This window comes from Equus asinus, chromosome 17, assembly GCF_041296235.1.
Source record: "Equus asinus isolate D_3611 breed Donkey chromosome 17, EquAss-T2T_v2, whole genome shotgun sequence".
Classification (NCBI taxonomy): domain Eukaryota; kingdom Metazoa; phylum Chordata; class Mammalia; order Perissodactyla; family Equidae; genus Equus; species Equus asinus.
This window is the reverse complement of record NC_091806.1, coordinates 24,495,249-24,512,500: the sequence shown is the minus strand read 5'-3', so window position 1 is coordinate 24,512,500 and position 17,252 is coordinate 24,495,249. Positions and strand designations below refer to the sequence as shown.

Below are 17,252 nucleotides of genomic sequence, written 5' to 3'. Positions count from 1 at the left end.
ACTAAAAACTCCACTAATAGAAGTATTTATTCTAGGTATAGGAAATGTTACAGGAAAACCTCATTTTGAGCCAGCATACTGTAACAAGTAAGTGTTATATCTGTGTATTTAGCTCCATATTTTAAGAGATTTAGGGGCTGGCCCGGCGGCGCAGCGGTTAAGCGCTTTTCATTTCACCTTCATGAACTGGTGCCTGCTCTTTAAATTGCATCAGAACATCAAGATTGATTTTCATGGTCCCTATAATTGCTTCTAAATTAATAGTGTTACTATTTGTGTATTTCCCACTTTCTTAGTTTAAATCCTATGGATTAGCAGCATACAAACTCCTTTTAAATTTCTTTTGAGACCATTCCATATACATTCTGAATACAGCCCAGATAAACCAAACTATGCCCTGCTCAGCACAGACCTTGGAAAAATTAGCAACTGCAGAGATAGGCTCATAACTTTGCCATATGATCTCACTTTTAATGACTTACACTTTCTCTACGATGTTTCTCTATTACACTTAAATAAAACTATATCTCAAATTGTCTTCCCCAGATATTTTCAACTGCTTATTTCAACCCTACATTACTCTTCCAGCACTTGATTTTCTTGAGCATATGTGTCCTTACTATTTAGTACATATTATTAGGCAGCATAACAAAAAAAAAAAAAAAAAAGAGAGAGAAAATTTTATTTTATGCACATACCAGAATGAAACAAGTATGTTTTTGTAGGATACTAAGTGGGTAATATAAGGGAGTTTTATTTGGGAAATGTTGCATGAGAACACAGACACAGGTTAGAAACAAGAAAGAAGGTAACCCTGGGACAACAAGAATGGCGTGGAGTGTGTTCCTTACCTGTGTGCAGGTGTCTGGGAAAGGGAAGGGAAAACACTGGCTGTAATATTTTACCCTGTGTACTGTGTGCACCTCCACTATCTTTGTTGTTCCTCAAAAAACAACATTCCAGATAACCATTTCTAAATTCATTTTTCCTTAGCAATACAGATATTGAGACTTACTACTAAAGGATAATTTGATCACTCGCACACAGTTTTCTGATCGTCAGTACCTATTTTTTTTAATTGGGCTTAAATTTGAATCCTAATATGCAGCATCTGGGTGATATTAAGCAATTCTTTAAATTTTCTAAGATTTGCTTCCTTATTTGTGATGATTAAATGAGATGATAGCAGAATTTGCTATCAATTTTAATCTGATTATTTATTGTTATGGTTTTATAGATTTAATTATGAATATGATGTTATGTTCTTAAGTCTTTAGTCCTCAGGGTAGTAACAAATCACCAAGCAAAACGGTATTTAATAGAGTTATTGAGTTGATTTTCACTGAGTTACTTTTAAGTTATTGAATTCCTTTTTTCCATTCTTTCCTTTTATCGGGGCCAGGACAAGGGCAAGGTGAGTGAGGCTCCTCAGGTACAAAATTTCAGGTGGAGTCACTCATTCTCAGAGTTGATTCTGCATTCCACAATCCTGAAAGTGTGTGCCTCCTTAGATATTGCACCCCAGGCATCTCTTGATTCAAGATCGTTCTCAGCCCTGTCTTTCATTTCTTCATCCTGATATGTTTCTAATTTGTCCACCAAACATAGCATAAATATAGTGTTATGAATAAGGAATACAGTTCTACCAAGAGGGTTTGGATTTGAATTATGGCTCCACCACCTGCTAGCTGTGTGACCTCAGGTAAATTGCTTAATCTCCCTGTGCCATAGTTTACTCATCTATAAAACTGGATTACAATTGTACCAACATTTGGGATTATTCTATTAAGTAATCCATTTAATACAGTCATGGCTCAGGGGATACATTCTGAAGTGCATCATTAGGCGATTTCATTCTTCAAACACCATTGGGTGTACTTACATAAACCTAGATCTTCTAGCTTACTACACACATAGGCTATATTACTAATCTCATGGGACCACCATCTACATGATGCGATCAGTCATTGACCAAAATGTCATTATGTGGCACATGAGTGCATATGTTTTGAGTAAAACAACTCAAAGAAGTCTAGCGATTCATAAACGTCTCTATAAAGATAAATATTATGTTGTTTTTAAAAATTAAATTTTACCCCACTAAATTTTACTCTCTGTTCGAAGCAGCATGAAAAGATTTCTCTAATTTACTTTTTATTTGTATCATCTGGTTAATGTGAGAATGAAATGAGATCTTACAGCAATCATCAAAATGTTATAAAAATAACAAACACTTAAGATGCAAATTCTCCATGAATTCTCTGCCAATATTTTTGTTTATGTTATTATCTCTACTCTATGGGCCTAATACCTAGAGTATGCATCACTGTTCAGCCCATAGTGTAGCCATTTGGCAAATTGCTTTTATATTCTTTTTCTTTCTCTAACATTAAATGATCTGACAGGTAAGGACTTTCCCTCTTGGGATCAATAAAGATCTTAGAAAATGCTTGCACACCTAATATAGTGCTCAGTATTTGATTCTGAAATGAGGTAAAACAATAGACACTTTTTAAATGAAATCTTCACTCTTAAAAGGGAGAAAAGGATTAACATGCAAGAGAATAAAATTGCAATTCCCACTCTTGTGATTGGCAGTATTTGATATATGTGATTTCACTCATTACTTGAATAAAATTAGATAAAATATAGTTTATAATTGTGCAAACCCAATTTATTGGTGATGATATCACCAATATCTTACATGAAATATGTAAGATTTGTGTATGTTTTTCTCAAGAAGGGAACAAAATAAAATGGGTAGATTTTTACTTAGAGTACTCTAACAAAATTATCTATATTAGTCTTTATTCTAAAATATTTAAGTTCTTATTAATCAATAAAACTTTATGTTCTAATCGTTTTTGTTTAAAATCATGCCTCCATTCCCTGAATAAATCTAAATGATTCAGGAAATGTGTAACAATATTCTAATTCAGTTAGACCTCAAAAGCTACCCGGCTTCAGCTATATTTGAATATCTGTTATAAATTGGCAACTTAAACCTTGAAATTAATTTAAAAGACAATATTGAATATTGAACTTAAAATATATTCTCTATATTACAGTCCTTAATTCCATATGTATCTTTCTTAAAATAAATGTTTTTTGATTCCACAATGCTTGTAAATTTATTTCATAGATTGCTTTACTTTAAATCTCTTTTTTTTTCCTGATTAGCCCTGAGCTAACATCTACCATGAATCCTCCTCTTTTTGCTGAGGAAAACTGGCCCTGAGCTAACATCTGTGCCCATCTTCTTCTACTTTATATGTGGGACGCCTGCCACATCATTGTTCGATATACAGCGAGTAGGTCCACACTGGGGATCCAAATTGGCAAACCTCAGGCTGCCAAAGAGGAATGTGTGAACTTCACCACCATGCCATTGGCCCAGCCCCAAGGACCATAGAATATATTTCAGAAGGTGGTTAAGCTTTGTTTCAAATAAAAGTAAATTAGCCATCAGCTTTTTTCCCATTTTCTCTGTCTTTAAACTCAATCAATAAAGGTAAGCATTAAGTTTAACCTCAATCCAAACAGGTAAGCATGACTTATTTTTGTCCAATACCAAATTTAATTTTACAAATATCTGTAGTTTTTAAGCATCAACAAAGAGCGCTAATGTACAGAAAATTTAAAAACAAATCCTGTGTGGTTATTGTTTTTTTTTATTTCAAAACATTGATTCAGATAGACTTTTTGCTCTTCTGACTCTCATTACTATAACATCAGTGAGAAAATACTAAGTACCTTGTAATATTATGGGCCAATATACCAAAGTTACTGATATCACGATCATCATCATCATCCTCATAATCATCATTATCATCATCTTGAGTGCTGAGATTTATTAAGTCATTGCTATGTGCTAAGCGTGTATTTAAGTAGTTTGCATATATTAAACCTGGAAGCTGTATTTAGTAAAAATTTTGTTATTCTTAACTAAGGAGCAAGAGGGTGAATGGAGTTTATTGAAATGGGTTTTATTAGTATCAATGGGATTCCTTATTTGTAAAAAGCTAAGTTCCATGATAAGTGAATCTGAAAATACTGGAAAGATATTCTCTGTTTTTACTTTTATCTTCAGAGACTTCTCCTGAAAGAAAGTCTTCAAAATTGCATTCACAAATTTCTGATTTTTATTTCCCATGTTCAATTTGATTTAATAAACTTGCTCCGAATATGAGCACTTTATACATAGTGATGTGATTCACTTTGCACTCATTATGATTTATATTCACTAAGAAATCTAGATCTGTGTTGAATGAAGTGCTTCTGTGTTTTTATGTTTTTTTTTCTTTATTGGGGATCACATTTTCCTGCTTCTACATATATCTTTGGGTTTTTTTTCATTTTATCCTTGACATTTTGCATAAAAGAACAGTAGAGACTCGGGTTGATATTATTTGCCCTGAGAATCACGAACTTTTCTCTGAGGAGCTGATGGGAAGAAGGGCTGAATCAATCAAATCTATAGTTAAACTTGTTCTAGGCTTTGTTGCAGCTTTAATTTCATCCATTTTCCCATTAACTCTAAATATTTCTATTATTTATACATAGTAAAGTGATGAGACTTGTCCTTCTCCTGCTCTTGGTCTGGCGAAAATGGAATTTTGTGTTGGTTCTTTGATGCTTTTGTGTGGATTTAAAATAGCTCTATTAACATTTTCTTGGTTTCCAGTAAGAGCTGTTCTGAATTTCTCAGGCTGTCATATTCCCAAAAGAAGAGTTGCCCCTTTTACAAGATATTTGCTAATTCATGTAAACTACATTTCCCCTTGCTCTGACAGTTTCTCAAGGACTAATTTATGGTTAAATGACCATTAGCCTTTGTTAGTTTGATACTTCTTCTAGAGCATGAGTTCAGTTTTAATTCAATTGTATTTTAACTGACATGCCATAAAATTAACCCAACCTACTGAAGTATTGATACCAAGGGTGGGGAAGCATAGATTCAGGGCTTTTTCTTTGATGCTGACTTCCTGGAACCTGAATGTCAGGGTATCATGTGCAGAGAGAAGAGTGATATCAACTTAGTAAAATAACAGAAGAGTTTCTTAAAAGGAAATAAACAAATCTGGGAAACATATATACAAGATGAAACACTGAATACTGTGAAGCCTAATGAGAGATCCCAATTGCACCAAAGATCTCCAGGAACGCTGAAAGTTTAGGGAATTTTCTAGGATTTATAGATTCAGTTACTAATTAGGTGATTACATAATTGTCTCTGGTGCCATCTAGTGTATGGAAGATTTAAGAACTCTGCACGTTCTCTGGCAAAAGGAAAACATTTTGAATTCATTCATTCTTAAGCAGTCCCAAGATGAATGATCATTTGCTGGGGAAGTCAGATTTCAGGCTGGTTCAAAGTGGACATTCTAGGTATTTGGGTGACAGCAGCATATATTTTTCTGATGACTTTCTATACCACATTAGTTGCAAGTTCCAAGCAAAAGATCCCGAATATAAACCCTCCTGACCTTGTCACTTTCCACTCAATCTCTGTTTTCTAATATTCAATATGCCATTAAATTTATTCAATAATTTGCTCATTCTTGATATTGCATTATTCAATTCAATGTGATTATTTTCTATGGATTCTGATTCTTTGGGGAATTTCTTCACTCTTGTCTTTTTCAATTTTTAAAAATTTTTTAAAGATATTATTATAGTTATCTTAAAGTCCTCTTTTGCTAGCTCCAATTCGTAGTTCAGCATGCATTCATTTTCAGCATTTTTTCTCTTGTTTTTGGGTCATAAGGTCTGGCTTGTTCTCATGTTCAGTAATTTGTTTATTACATGCCACATAGTGACTATAGACAAAGATATCCCAGATGATTTCTCCCACCAAAAAGTGTTCAATCAGTCCTCTGAGGAAGTTAAGGCTGATAAGCTCAATCCACTTAGAAACTTACCTGGGTTGGATCTTCCTTCTGGTTTTGGCAAGATTAAGTGTAACTCCAATTCACACCTATTTCTAGGGAATGGCACTCCAGGGCTTCCACTTAAGGGCTAGGACTCCCTTTATCTCTTCAGCAAGAAGAGAATGTGAGAATTTCCACTCTCGTATTTTGGTGGTTTCTGGCTTATCTCTTTAATCTCCCACCCCTAAGCAACTTCAGAATTTGGCAAATGTCATGAAAGGGAGTTCACTGTGTGTTTGAGGCCACACGAGTCTCCAGATTTGGTATTCTAATCCTGTTCAATTACCAAAAGTTCTGAAAATTTTCTTGAGCCCAGCTGAAGACTTTTTCCCATATTCTTCAATGCTATATCTGCCTAGAGAAATGCAGTTTGTGATTGTCAGTGTCAAAAGACAAATTTCTCCAGGGTTTTACAGTTTTTTATTCTCAGAACCCAAACTCATAGCAGGTCTTTGTATCTTAAGCATTAAAAAAAAATGTGGGAAATTGTACTTTGCTTTTCCAAAATTGTTAGTGCTTTTGATCTACTGCATGCTGAAGCTTTGAATTTAGAAAATATCTGGAATAGGAAATCTACCATTTGTTTGAGATTCCTCTCACTTCCAGTTTTGACATTCCAGCACTGTAACTGCCAAAATCTCTGGAAAAGCCCATATTCTCAGTCTCTCACCCATACTCATAATTGGTAAACTCTTACAGGGACATCTTCACGTCTTTAGCTCACCTCTGAATAGTTAGTAACCTTTCTTGGATTATACTCACTCTAGTCCATATTCATGAGTTTATACATACAATGCAAAAGATGCTTCCCCAAATCTCACCAATATAACCAATTAATAAGACAAAGTTGAGTTTATTGCTTTATCTTTCTGCTGATGAAAATAATCCATAACCAATCTATAAATGAAAATTTGCGTGAGTTTATTCTGAGCTGAAATCTGAGGACCATGACCTGGAGCCTTTCTTCCTGAAGCAAGAAAGGGCACCAACAAAGTGGGGTGCACAGAGAGGTTATGTACCCCCAGAGAGGATGTTTCACATAGGATTGAAATGTCCCTTTGACAATAGTCGGAAGACTGCTCTGCTGGCACAGCAATTAATTGAAATAGCAGGTAGGTCTGCTGTTTCATTGAACACAGCAGGGTGGCAGTCTGTTGTCTTGAACCAGGTGGTCACAGCTGAGCTGGGTGGTCAAAGGTGAGTGCAGCAATCAGTTCCTAGCCTAAGGAAAAATGCTTATCCCTACGGAAATGCCAATGTAGGGGGAAGTTGCACCTTTATCTTAAGGCCATTTGTTCTTGCCATAGTAAATGTTTTAAAGCAGATATGCAATGTGTGCTCAACAGCCACAGTCAGGCCCTTTTGGAAAAAACAAAGTAAGGCGGAATTAGGTTTATACTAAATGGCTTTCTCATATACTCCAATATATCCTATTGCTTGCCATTTTTATTTGTAATTAGTAATGGAAAATACCACCTCACAGTGCTTTGGCAGTTTCTACGGGAAAAGGAAGAAAGGAAAGAATTTAATAAGAATGAGAATTTTGGTTTAAGGTGGGTCTTTCAAAACAGGGGTTTGATTAGGATTAGCTAGAGATCAAAGAAAACAGTCCAGGTTGGTGGAAACAAGAAAAGCATTTTGTAGCAAGAGATTCAGATAATTTAGGGAGTAAACTGTCTGTTGATGTTTGCCCCTAAAGAGTCCCTGGGTTATTAGGAAATTTCTGTAATAAGCAATCAAAACTTTTGCCTGAGAAAAAAACACCTGGGAGAATTGTCATGCTAAAGAAGACAGAGGAACAGCAATGTCTTGTTAATGTAGATGTTAAAGTATGGTTTTAGTTCCGAGTGTCCAGGTTGAGTACAGTGGCAGCAGACAGTTTCTGTTCTCTATATTTGTAATTTACTTTTCTTTTTTCCCAAAAGTTATCAATGGGAGCAAAAAACGATGAATTATCACATCTTACCTCAAGTAGAAGGCTTACAAGTTTTTAAAAGATTTTTATGAAAATAACAAAGCCTATTGAATTATGTATGTAATTCTCTCAGTAATTCATACATGCCATGTATCAGCTGATTTGATGTTAAAAAGTTAAATTTCAACTCTGTCTATGTGTCTAACAATTGTGCTTTTCTAGAACACTTGAAAAATGAGTACAATTAGCTTACCCTTACCAGAAAGGTTCCCTTTACCCCCCCATTGCTATCTGTCTCTGCCGGACTCTCATGTCAGGGACATTTGGAATCACAATAGAGCAATGCAGAGTCCCCGTAATTATGCAGTGATTGCAAGTGCTGTTCTACAGAAGCAGCAGTATTCTTACTGGAGACAATGGTCCCTTTTTACAACAGTCCTAAATGATGAGGACTTTTAGGCTGCTTAATTTTAAAATGGCTTATGATGAGGATTTTTAGGCTGGTTAGTTTTAAAACTACAGATGAGATTCAGGCTCCAAGGAGTGGAATTTGTTTGCCCCTTTGTTGGGAAACATTTACATTTCTAAGGGAAACCTCTATCTGTGAAGATGCCTCCCTCTCTGTGCCAGGAAGAGGGGGGGATGGTCTTATCTCTAGAGGCTCTTGGTCAATGCCAGAGGCAAGAACTTAAGTTGGTTGCTGTCTGGCAATCTCATGTAACTGGTTTAGGGTGGTGGTGTCTAACCTTTCTAACCTTTACTTAATCCGATTTGATTCTTGTCTAAAAGTCATGGGATCACCCAATGACCAGACCCCACCCGCACTGATACCATTTTAACTTTTTTTCATGTTCTTTCCTTTGTCTTGTAAAGAGATGAATCATATACCTATGCCTTATAAAATTAGCCCTAACCCTCAACTCGGGGCAGCAGCAGGAGCTCTGCCTGCCCATGGGTCCTGTCCCCATGCCAGCGGGGGCAGCAGCAGCGGCTCTGCCTGCCCATGGGCTCTGTCCCCATGCCAGCGGGGGCAGCAGAAGCGGCGGCAGCAGAAGCTCTGACTGCCCATGGGTCCTGTCCCCATGCTATTCCACACTATTCTCTAAATAAAAGAGCACTACTGCCAGATCTTGAGAGTCTAAGAAATCTTTCTTTCGACTCCTCGGCTCACCGACCCCGCATCACTAAAGGCTTGGACCTCTGCCTTCAGGTTCTAATTGATCACTCAATTAGTGTTAGCTTATCCCTTTCCTCTCTGAAGAGTAGGAATAGGACAAGAGAATGGCTATTTTTATTTTTTAATGGGTGAAATTCTAAATTGCATTTCATAAGATGTCCATTTGTAATGAAAGCATGTTCAGAAAATTTATTTTATTTAGTAAATTTTTAAAACATTTCTCAAATTCTTTCACTACCATCATTATCACAATAAATAAAATTTTTGTTACATTCCCAGTATGGCCATATTATGCTAAAGCAACTATCTTCCCCTTTTTTGGTGGCAGGGGGCAGGATTAGCTCTGAGCTAACATCTGCTGCAAATCCTCCTCTTTTTGCTGAGGAAAACCGGCCCTGAGCTAACATCCATGCCCATCTTCCTGTATTTTATGTGGGAGGCCTACCACAGCATGGCTTGACAAGCAGTGCATAGGTCCACACAGAGATCTGAACTGGTGAATCCCAGGCTGCCAAAGTATAACGGGAGAATTTAACCACGGTGCCAATGGACCAGCCCCACTAACATCTATTTTTCCTTAAAGAGTTAACTTGCAGTTTACTAACTCTGTCACTAAACTGTCTCAAATCACAAAATAAGTTTAATCTGCGCCTATAGGTAGAAACATCATGATACAAATGAAAAGGAGAAATAAATTCTGATTCGAGCTCACCATAATGGGGATTTTTTTAAACAGCTAGAACTTCCACAGTGATTGAAGTTGTGAAATTTTTACCCTTAGAAACAGTTAAACTGAAGATATCTGATAATTTTTCAGTCTTGATTTAGAAGTGAATCTTTGCATTGGATGTAAGTTTTAACAAGAATTCCACTAAGATTCTGTAGATATAGGAGTCAACAAATGCATTTTATGCTGTGAAACAAATTTAGTCTGTAATGTAATTAGTGGAGTTCCGCTAATAACAACTAGCCCGCAAATATCATTGTTTTAGTGAAACTGTCGTGCGTAGTGTATGTAAGACTAATTAACTTGATCATGAGATCCTGTATTTAGTTCTCTGGCATAAAATGGTTGTCTATAAGCCCTTCCATCTTCTCAGAAAACACCCGCTGATACTAAATTCTACAGAAACCTCCACTGGGCTCACTCTTCAATGTCATTAAAAAAATATCAATTTTTAGTACTGATACTAACAGGTAACTTTTTGAGTTTCCATGTGGTTTTTGAAATTATTTAAATAGCAATAGTTTTATTTAATTATTTATTTTTAATTACTTTATTGAGGTCACATTGGCTTACAACATTGTGTAAACTTCAGATGTGAAGTAAGCAAAGGGAGAAAGTCAAATACCATATGATCTCACTCATAAACAGAAGTTAAAAACAACAACAAACACACACTTTGAGAGAGAGATTAGATTGGTTGTTACCAGAGGGGAGTCAGGGAGGTAGGAGAGTGAAAGGGTTGCTTAGGCATATGTGTGTGGTGATAGATGATAATTAGTCTTTGAGTGGTGAACATGATGTAATCTACACAGAAATTGAAATATAATGCTGTACACCTGAAATTTATGTAATGTAATAAACAAATATTACTGCAATGAAAATATAATAATAATACTGCAAATTTCAAGCTTACATCACCATATTTCAGTTTCTGTATAGATTGTGTTGTGTTCACCACCAACAGTCCTGTTTGTATCCATCACCATATACAGGTGCCCCTTTACCTCTTTCGCCCTCCCCAACCCCCTTCTACTCTGATAACTTCTAATCTCCTCTCCTTATCTATGTATTTGTTTATCTTCTATATATGAGTGAAATCATATGCTATTTGTCTTTCTCTGCCTGACTTATTTTGCCCAGCATAGTACCCTCAAGGTCCATCCATGTTGTTGCAAATGGCAGAATTTTATCTTTTTGTAGCTGAGTAGTATTCCATTTTCTTTATCTTTTCATCAATTAATGGGCAGTTGGGTTGCTTCCACGTCTTGGTTATTGTGAATAATCCTGTGATGAACATAGGGGTGCATATATATTTTTGAATTGTTGATTTCCATTCTTTGGATAAATACCCAGTCACGGAATAGGTGGATCATATGGTATTTCTAATTTTTGAGAAATCTCCATACTGTTCTCCATAGTAGCTGCACCAGTTTGCATTCCCACCAGCAGTGTATAAGGATTTCCTTTTCTCCACATTCTCCCCAACACTTGTTATTTCTGGTCTTGTTAATCACAGCCATTCTGATATGTTCGAGGTGATATCTCATTGTAGTTTTGACTTGCATTTCCCTAATAGTTAGTGATGTTGGATATTTTTTCATGTGCCTGTTGGCCATCTGTGTATCTTCACAGAATCACATACAAAAATCAGTTGCATTTCTATATGCTAACAACGAACTAGCAGAAAGAGTATCCAGGAAGGTAATCCCGTTTACAATTACAACAAAAGGAATAAAATATCTAGGAATAAATTTAACCAAGGAGGTGAAAGAGTAGTACACTGAAAACTATAAGACATTCTTGAAAGAAATCAAAGAAGTAAAGAAATGGAAAGATAGTTCATGCTCATGCATTAGAAGAATAAACATAGTTAAAATGTCCATATTACCTAAAGCAATCTACAGATTCAATGCAATCCCAATCAGAATCCCAACGGCATTCTTCATACAAATAAAACAAAGAATCCTAAAATTTACATGGAACAACAAAAGATCTTGAACAGCCAAAGCATTTCCTTGAAAAAAGAATACAGCTGAAAGTATCAAAATTCCTGACTTCAAAATATACTACAAGGCTATAGTAATCAAAACAGCATGATGCTGGTACGAAAACAGACACACATCAATGGAACAGAATTGAAAACCCAGAAATAATACCACACATCTATGGACAGCTATTTTTTTGACAAACAAGGCAAGAACATTCGATGGAGAAAGGAAAGTCTCTTCAATCAATGGTCCGGGAAAACTGGACAACTACTTGCAAAAGAATGAAAGTAGACCACTATCTTACACCATGCACAAAAAATAACTGAAAGTGGATTTAAGATTTGAATGTAAGACCTGAAATCTTAAGACTCCTAATAAAATATAGGCAGTACACTCTCTGCCATCAGTCTTAGCAGTATCTTTTTTAATACCATGTCTACCCAAAAGAGGGAAACAAAAGAAAAAATAAACAAATGGGGCTACATCAGACTTAAAAGCTTCTGCACAGTGAAAGAAATCATGAGCAAAATGAAAAGGCGACCCACCAACTGGGAGAAAATATTTACAACTCATATATTTGAGAAGGGGTTAATTTCCAAAATATATAAGGAACTCATACAACTGAACAACACTAATGAACAACTCAATCACAAAATGGGAAGAGAATATGAATAGACATTGTCCCAATAGTTATATTTTTAAATATTTGAACAATTTCCAAAGGGCATCCACAACAAAGAGGAACCTTTGCAGGATTCCAGGAGTCATTAAAAACAACCTCAATACTACTGAAAGTGAAGATTGCCTATTCAAATAACTAAACATATTTCTATTATAATCACCAATGTTTAATTATGCCAATTAATATTACCAATGTGTAATTGTATTTTAGGAAAAAATTCACAATAGCAATAACCCTGTTAATTGTTCCCTTGGTGTCCCTTGGAAATGAGCCTGTTTGGAATTCTTCAATTATCTGGTCCCTAATGCCATGAGAATACACATAAAAGTCCCTGGTCCTATTGGCAAAATTATTCATCTAGGTAATTGGAAAACAGCTCCTTCCTAGGTAAGAAGCTTCTGTGGTTTCTAGACTGGCTTTAATGTTGCAAAAATTGGCTTCTGTGGGTCTGAGGGCAAGAACCACTGATTGTGTCCAAAGAATTGGGAAACCACGTATCAGCATTGTACCCATAAATTCATTTATCTTGTGTCACTCTTTCTTATGTAGCTTCTACAAGGGCATGAAACACTTTTGTTTAAATGAGCTTTTTTCTTACAGAATAAAGAACTAAACCATGGCTGGCTACTTGATAATCTGAATTAATTTTCTATCCAAAGATAGTTTTTGTTGTATGTATATATTTGAGAAGAATTTAGTGAATCATAGCATTTTGATTGGGTCTTTTTGTCCATTCTTTGTTTTTTTTTGTTTTTTTTTTTTAGTTAGGAAGATTCCCCCTGAGCTCACATCTGTTGCCAAACCTCCTTTCTTTTTGCTTAAGGAAAACTGGCCCTGAGCTAACATCTGTGCCAATCTTCCTGTATTTTGCATGTGGCTTGGTGCCTCAGCGTGGCTCACAAGTGATGTAAGTTTGTGCCTAGGATCCTAACCCACGAACCTGGGCCACTGAAGCAGAGCATGCCAACCTTAACCACTACACCACGGGCCAGACCCTGTCCATTATATTTTAAAGCAAGGATCCAAAATGGTTTGTCTTCTCTTGCCTTTACCTTCAATGGCTTCCTCTCTTCCCTCTCACATTTCTCTAAATGGAATTATTCAACTATCAGAAAGGATGATCAATGTGAAGTTCTCAAGAACGCGTCTTGCTTCTTTAGTAAGTAAATGAGATGTTCCTTCCTCCCTTCAGCACTGCTTTGCACCTCAACCTGTCTCACAGTGGCCACACTATTAATATTCTAACCACCTTCATATTTCTTCCTATGAACTTTGTCTTCAAACCCACCTGAGTTTGAATTGTACCTGTTAATTACCAGCTGAATGACTTGGGATATTATTCTAAGCCTCAAAGTTCCTATCCAAAATATGAAATTAATAATAAGGATATATCTTATAGTGAGACAATGTATAATAAAACTTGGAGTCAGGAGCCTGGGTTTCAATTCTGTTGCTATTACATCTTAGCTGTTAATTTCTCTGTGCCTTAGTTCCCTCATGTGTAAAAGAAAGGTGATAGTGACAGTAACTGCATCATTAGTTTTTTGTGACAATTAAATGAATTATATGTAAAGTATTTAGAATATTGCATTGCATGTAATAATCATTATATAAATGATAGCTATTATTCATAAAACTTTGCCACACAGTGCCAGTCAAAAGCTAAGGATAAAAGAAAGTGGTGGAACAATTGAAACTAATCTTTCTTGTTTGCTTTACTATGTGCCAGTCTGTCTAAAATGTGACCACATGGAATGATAAATAGGTAGGTAAATAAATAGATAATAAATAGGTAATTTTTCTAATTTAACCCACACAGAAACCTTGTGAGATATTTATTGTCATTCTTATACTACAGTTTAAGATATATACATATTAAATTGTGCAAGTCACACAGCCCACGTGTGGCCAAAATGAGATTCTAAACAAATTCTTACCAACTCTAAAGTAAGGTCTTATCTTTTTAAAATGCCTTGATTACTATTTTTTTTCTGAGGAAGATTAGCCCTAAGCTAACATTTGCAAATCCTCCTCTTTTTGCTGAGGAAGACTGGCCCTGAGCTAACATCCATGCCCATCTTCCTCCACTTTATATGTGGGACGCCTACCACAGCATGGCTTGCCATGCGGTGCCATGTCCGTACCCGGGATCCAAACCAGCGAACCCTGGGCCACCAAAGCAGAACCTGCGCACTTAACTGCTGCACCACCAGGCCGGCCCCTTGATTACTTTCAAAACAGGCGACATAAGAATAAATTAACCACTGTCTTAATGTAGTGTCACATCTCATTCACACTCTCTGAGGCAATGACATAAGACAGCACATTAACCCTCGTGATTCCCTTAGGCTTCTCTGTGCCTATGTCATTCGGTGGTTTCAATGATTAGGTGATATACAAAATGAAGTTCTTAATACTGTCACTTTTATAATTGAGAGACTGCCCCAAGACCATTTTGTTCCTTCCTGGCCCACTATGGTGAGAGTAACACAGCTCAATGGATGCTTTGCTTGTTTGTTTTGTATACTTCCATGTCCATCCTCTAAGGTTAAGATAAAATATTTTGTACTTCAAAGGCAGGTTCAAATTGCTCCTTTTTCTGGAGAAATTTGGAGACTCCAGAAGCAGGAATTGACAGACTTTTTAGACTCAAAACTCTAAATTATACTAGGGTAAAAATCAATGGCAAGTAACTATTTTTGTTTGTCTATAACATAATCAGTGAGGAGGCCATATAGAATAATTTTATTTAGTTAGAAGTCAACTTATGACTAAATATTTTGCCTTCTTTAGTTAGTCAACTAATAATCACTGAGCACTTACTAGAGGCCAAGAATTACAATAAATGCCAAAGATAGAGAAAGAACCAGTTGATTAATTTAATCATCTTATTTTAGTATCTTGATTAAGATTTATAAAATTATCCTAAACTCTTTCCTATCAAAACTGTACTCAGTGCTGATGTTTACTCACATTTGTTATTAATTAATTAATATCACTTTTCTATTATATTTTTAAATAATTAACTGGTATATGTTTCATTACACCACTCCATCTGCTCTGCCAACGGAATGGCATACCACTGTCTATTAAACCTGGACAGAAAGAGCAAAATGTTCTATGATTATCATTCTAAGGCGTGTTCTGTAGGACACTTTATTTTTATCATATATATTTTTTTCTCTTTTCTTCATATCATCCTCAGTCCATTAATTAACTTCTTTTAATCTTCTGGGCCAGCTATTGTGCTATATTTGTGGTAAAAATAATGATAAGCAAAATCAGACATGATCCTTGCATGCAGGGAGCTAACTCTCCAATGGAAGAAATAATCATTAATCAAAAAAAAATAAAATAAAACTAACAACCATGAAATCTGACCTCTGCTAAATTCTGAAATATATTTCTCAGAGGTCACATTTGAAAGGAAGTTTGGGCTTGGAGTTTTTATTTGATTGCTTTTTTGTATATTTATTGAAACAATAAGATAACCTTATCATTATATCTAATTATTTTTCTCTGTCCGTCAATATAACATTTTAGGATGTTAGAAATCTTATGAAATGAAAACAACACAGACTACGGAATTCATAGAAGGAAACTACACCTTGGTGACTGAGTTTATTCTATTAGGATTTCCAACTCGCCCTGAACTGCAGATTGTCCTATTCCTTGTGTTTCTGACATTATATGGTTTGATTTTAATGGGGAACATTGGATTGATGATGTTAATCAGGATCAATCCACACCTTCAAGCCCCTATGTATTTTTTCCTTAGCAATCTATCCTTTGTAGACCTTTGCTATTCCTCAGTCACTGTTCCCAAAATGCTGGTCAATTTCCTCTCAGTGAACAAATCTATTTCCTATTATGGTTGTGCCCTGCAGTTTTATTTTTTCTGCACTTTTGCAGACACAGAATCCTTTATCTTGGCTGTCATGGCCTACGATCGCTATGTTGCTATCTGTAACCCTTTACTCTATACAGTTGTGATATCTCGGAGTATCTGTATATGGCTGATTGTCTTGTCATACATTGGGGGCAACATGAGTTCCCTGGTCCATACATCTTTTGCTTTTATTCTGAAATACTGTGATAAAAATGTCATCAACCACTTTTTCTGTGACCTCCCTCCGCTACTTAAGCTATCCTGTACAGACACATCAATTAATGAGTTGCTTCTCTCCACATATGGCAGCTCAGTAGAAATTATCTGTTTCATCATCATCGTCATCTCCTACTTTTTCATTCTTCTCTCAATCTTAAAGATCCGATCGTCCAGTGGGAGGAGGAAAACCTTCTCTACGTGTGCCTCTCACCTGACTTCTCTGGTGATCTATCAGGGGACACTTCTCTTCATTTACTCACGGCCTAGCTACCTCTATTCTCCCAACACGGATAAAATTATTTCAGTGTTCTACACCATTATCATCCCAGTGCTGAATCCATTGATTTATAGTTTGAGAAATAAGGATGTGAAAGATGCGGCTAAGAAAGCCATAAAATCAAAGGTAGCTTCGTTGTGAGATACAGCATTCCAAGATTCATCTGAATCCCCAATTACAAACTCTAATTGGAAACCTGCAACAACCTTACCGGAACACACGACTTCTTACAGAAGAGATTTTACCAAACAATTGGTTTTTTACACAGCCAAATGCATTTCATTATTCCATGATATAAGAAAACATTTAAAATTTTCAAAACTGCTGCTAAATAACACACTGTTATTCAATGATTACTAGCTTGGAGTTAATGCTAAAATAGGTTGCATCAGGTTTTCTTAAGAGATATAGTAAATACCTCAGAAGGGTGTGTGTGTGTGTTCATGTG

At 35.9% G+C, this 17,252-nt stretch overlaps 1 protein-coding gene across 1 annotated transcript; it reads left to right on the top strand.

Moving 5' to 3' along the window:
- Positions 1-15,982: 15,982 nt before the first annotated feature.
- LOC106844065 (olfactory receptor-like protein OLF1) lies at positions 15,983-16,945 on the top strand. The gene has a single exon (XM_014861393.1). It carries the CDS (start codon positions 15,983-15,985, stop codon positions 16,943-16,945), a length of 963 nt encoding a protein of 320 aa, XP_014716879.1.
- Positions 16,946-17,252: the final 307 nt, after the last annotated feature.

Excerpts from the sequence above, each read along its gene's own strand:
- LOC106844065 (XM_014861393.1), top strand. The coding sequence starts at position 15,983 with ATGAAAACAACACAGACTACGGAATTCATAGAAGGAAACTACACCTTG.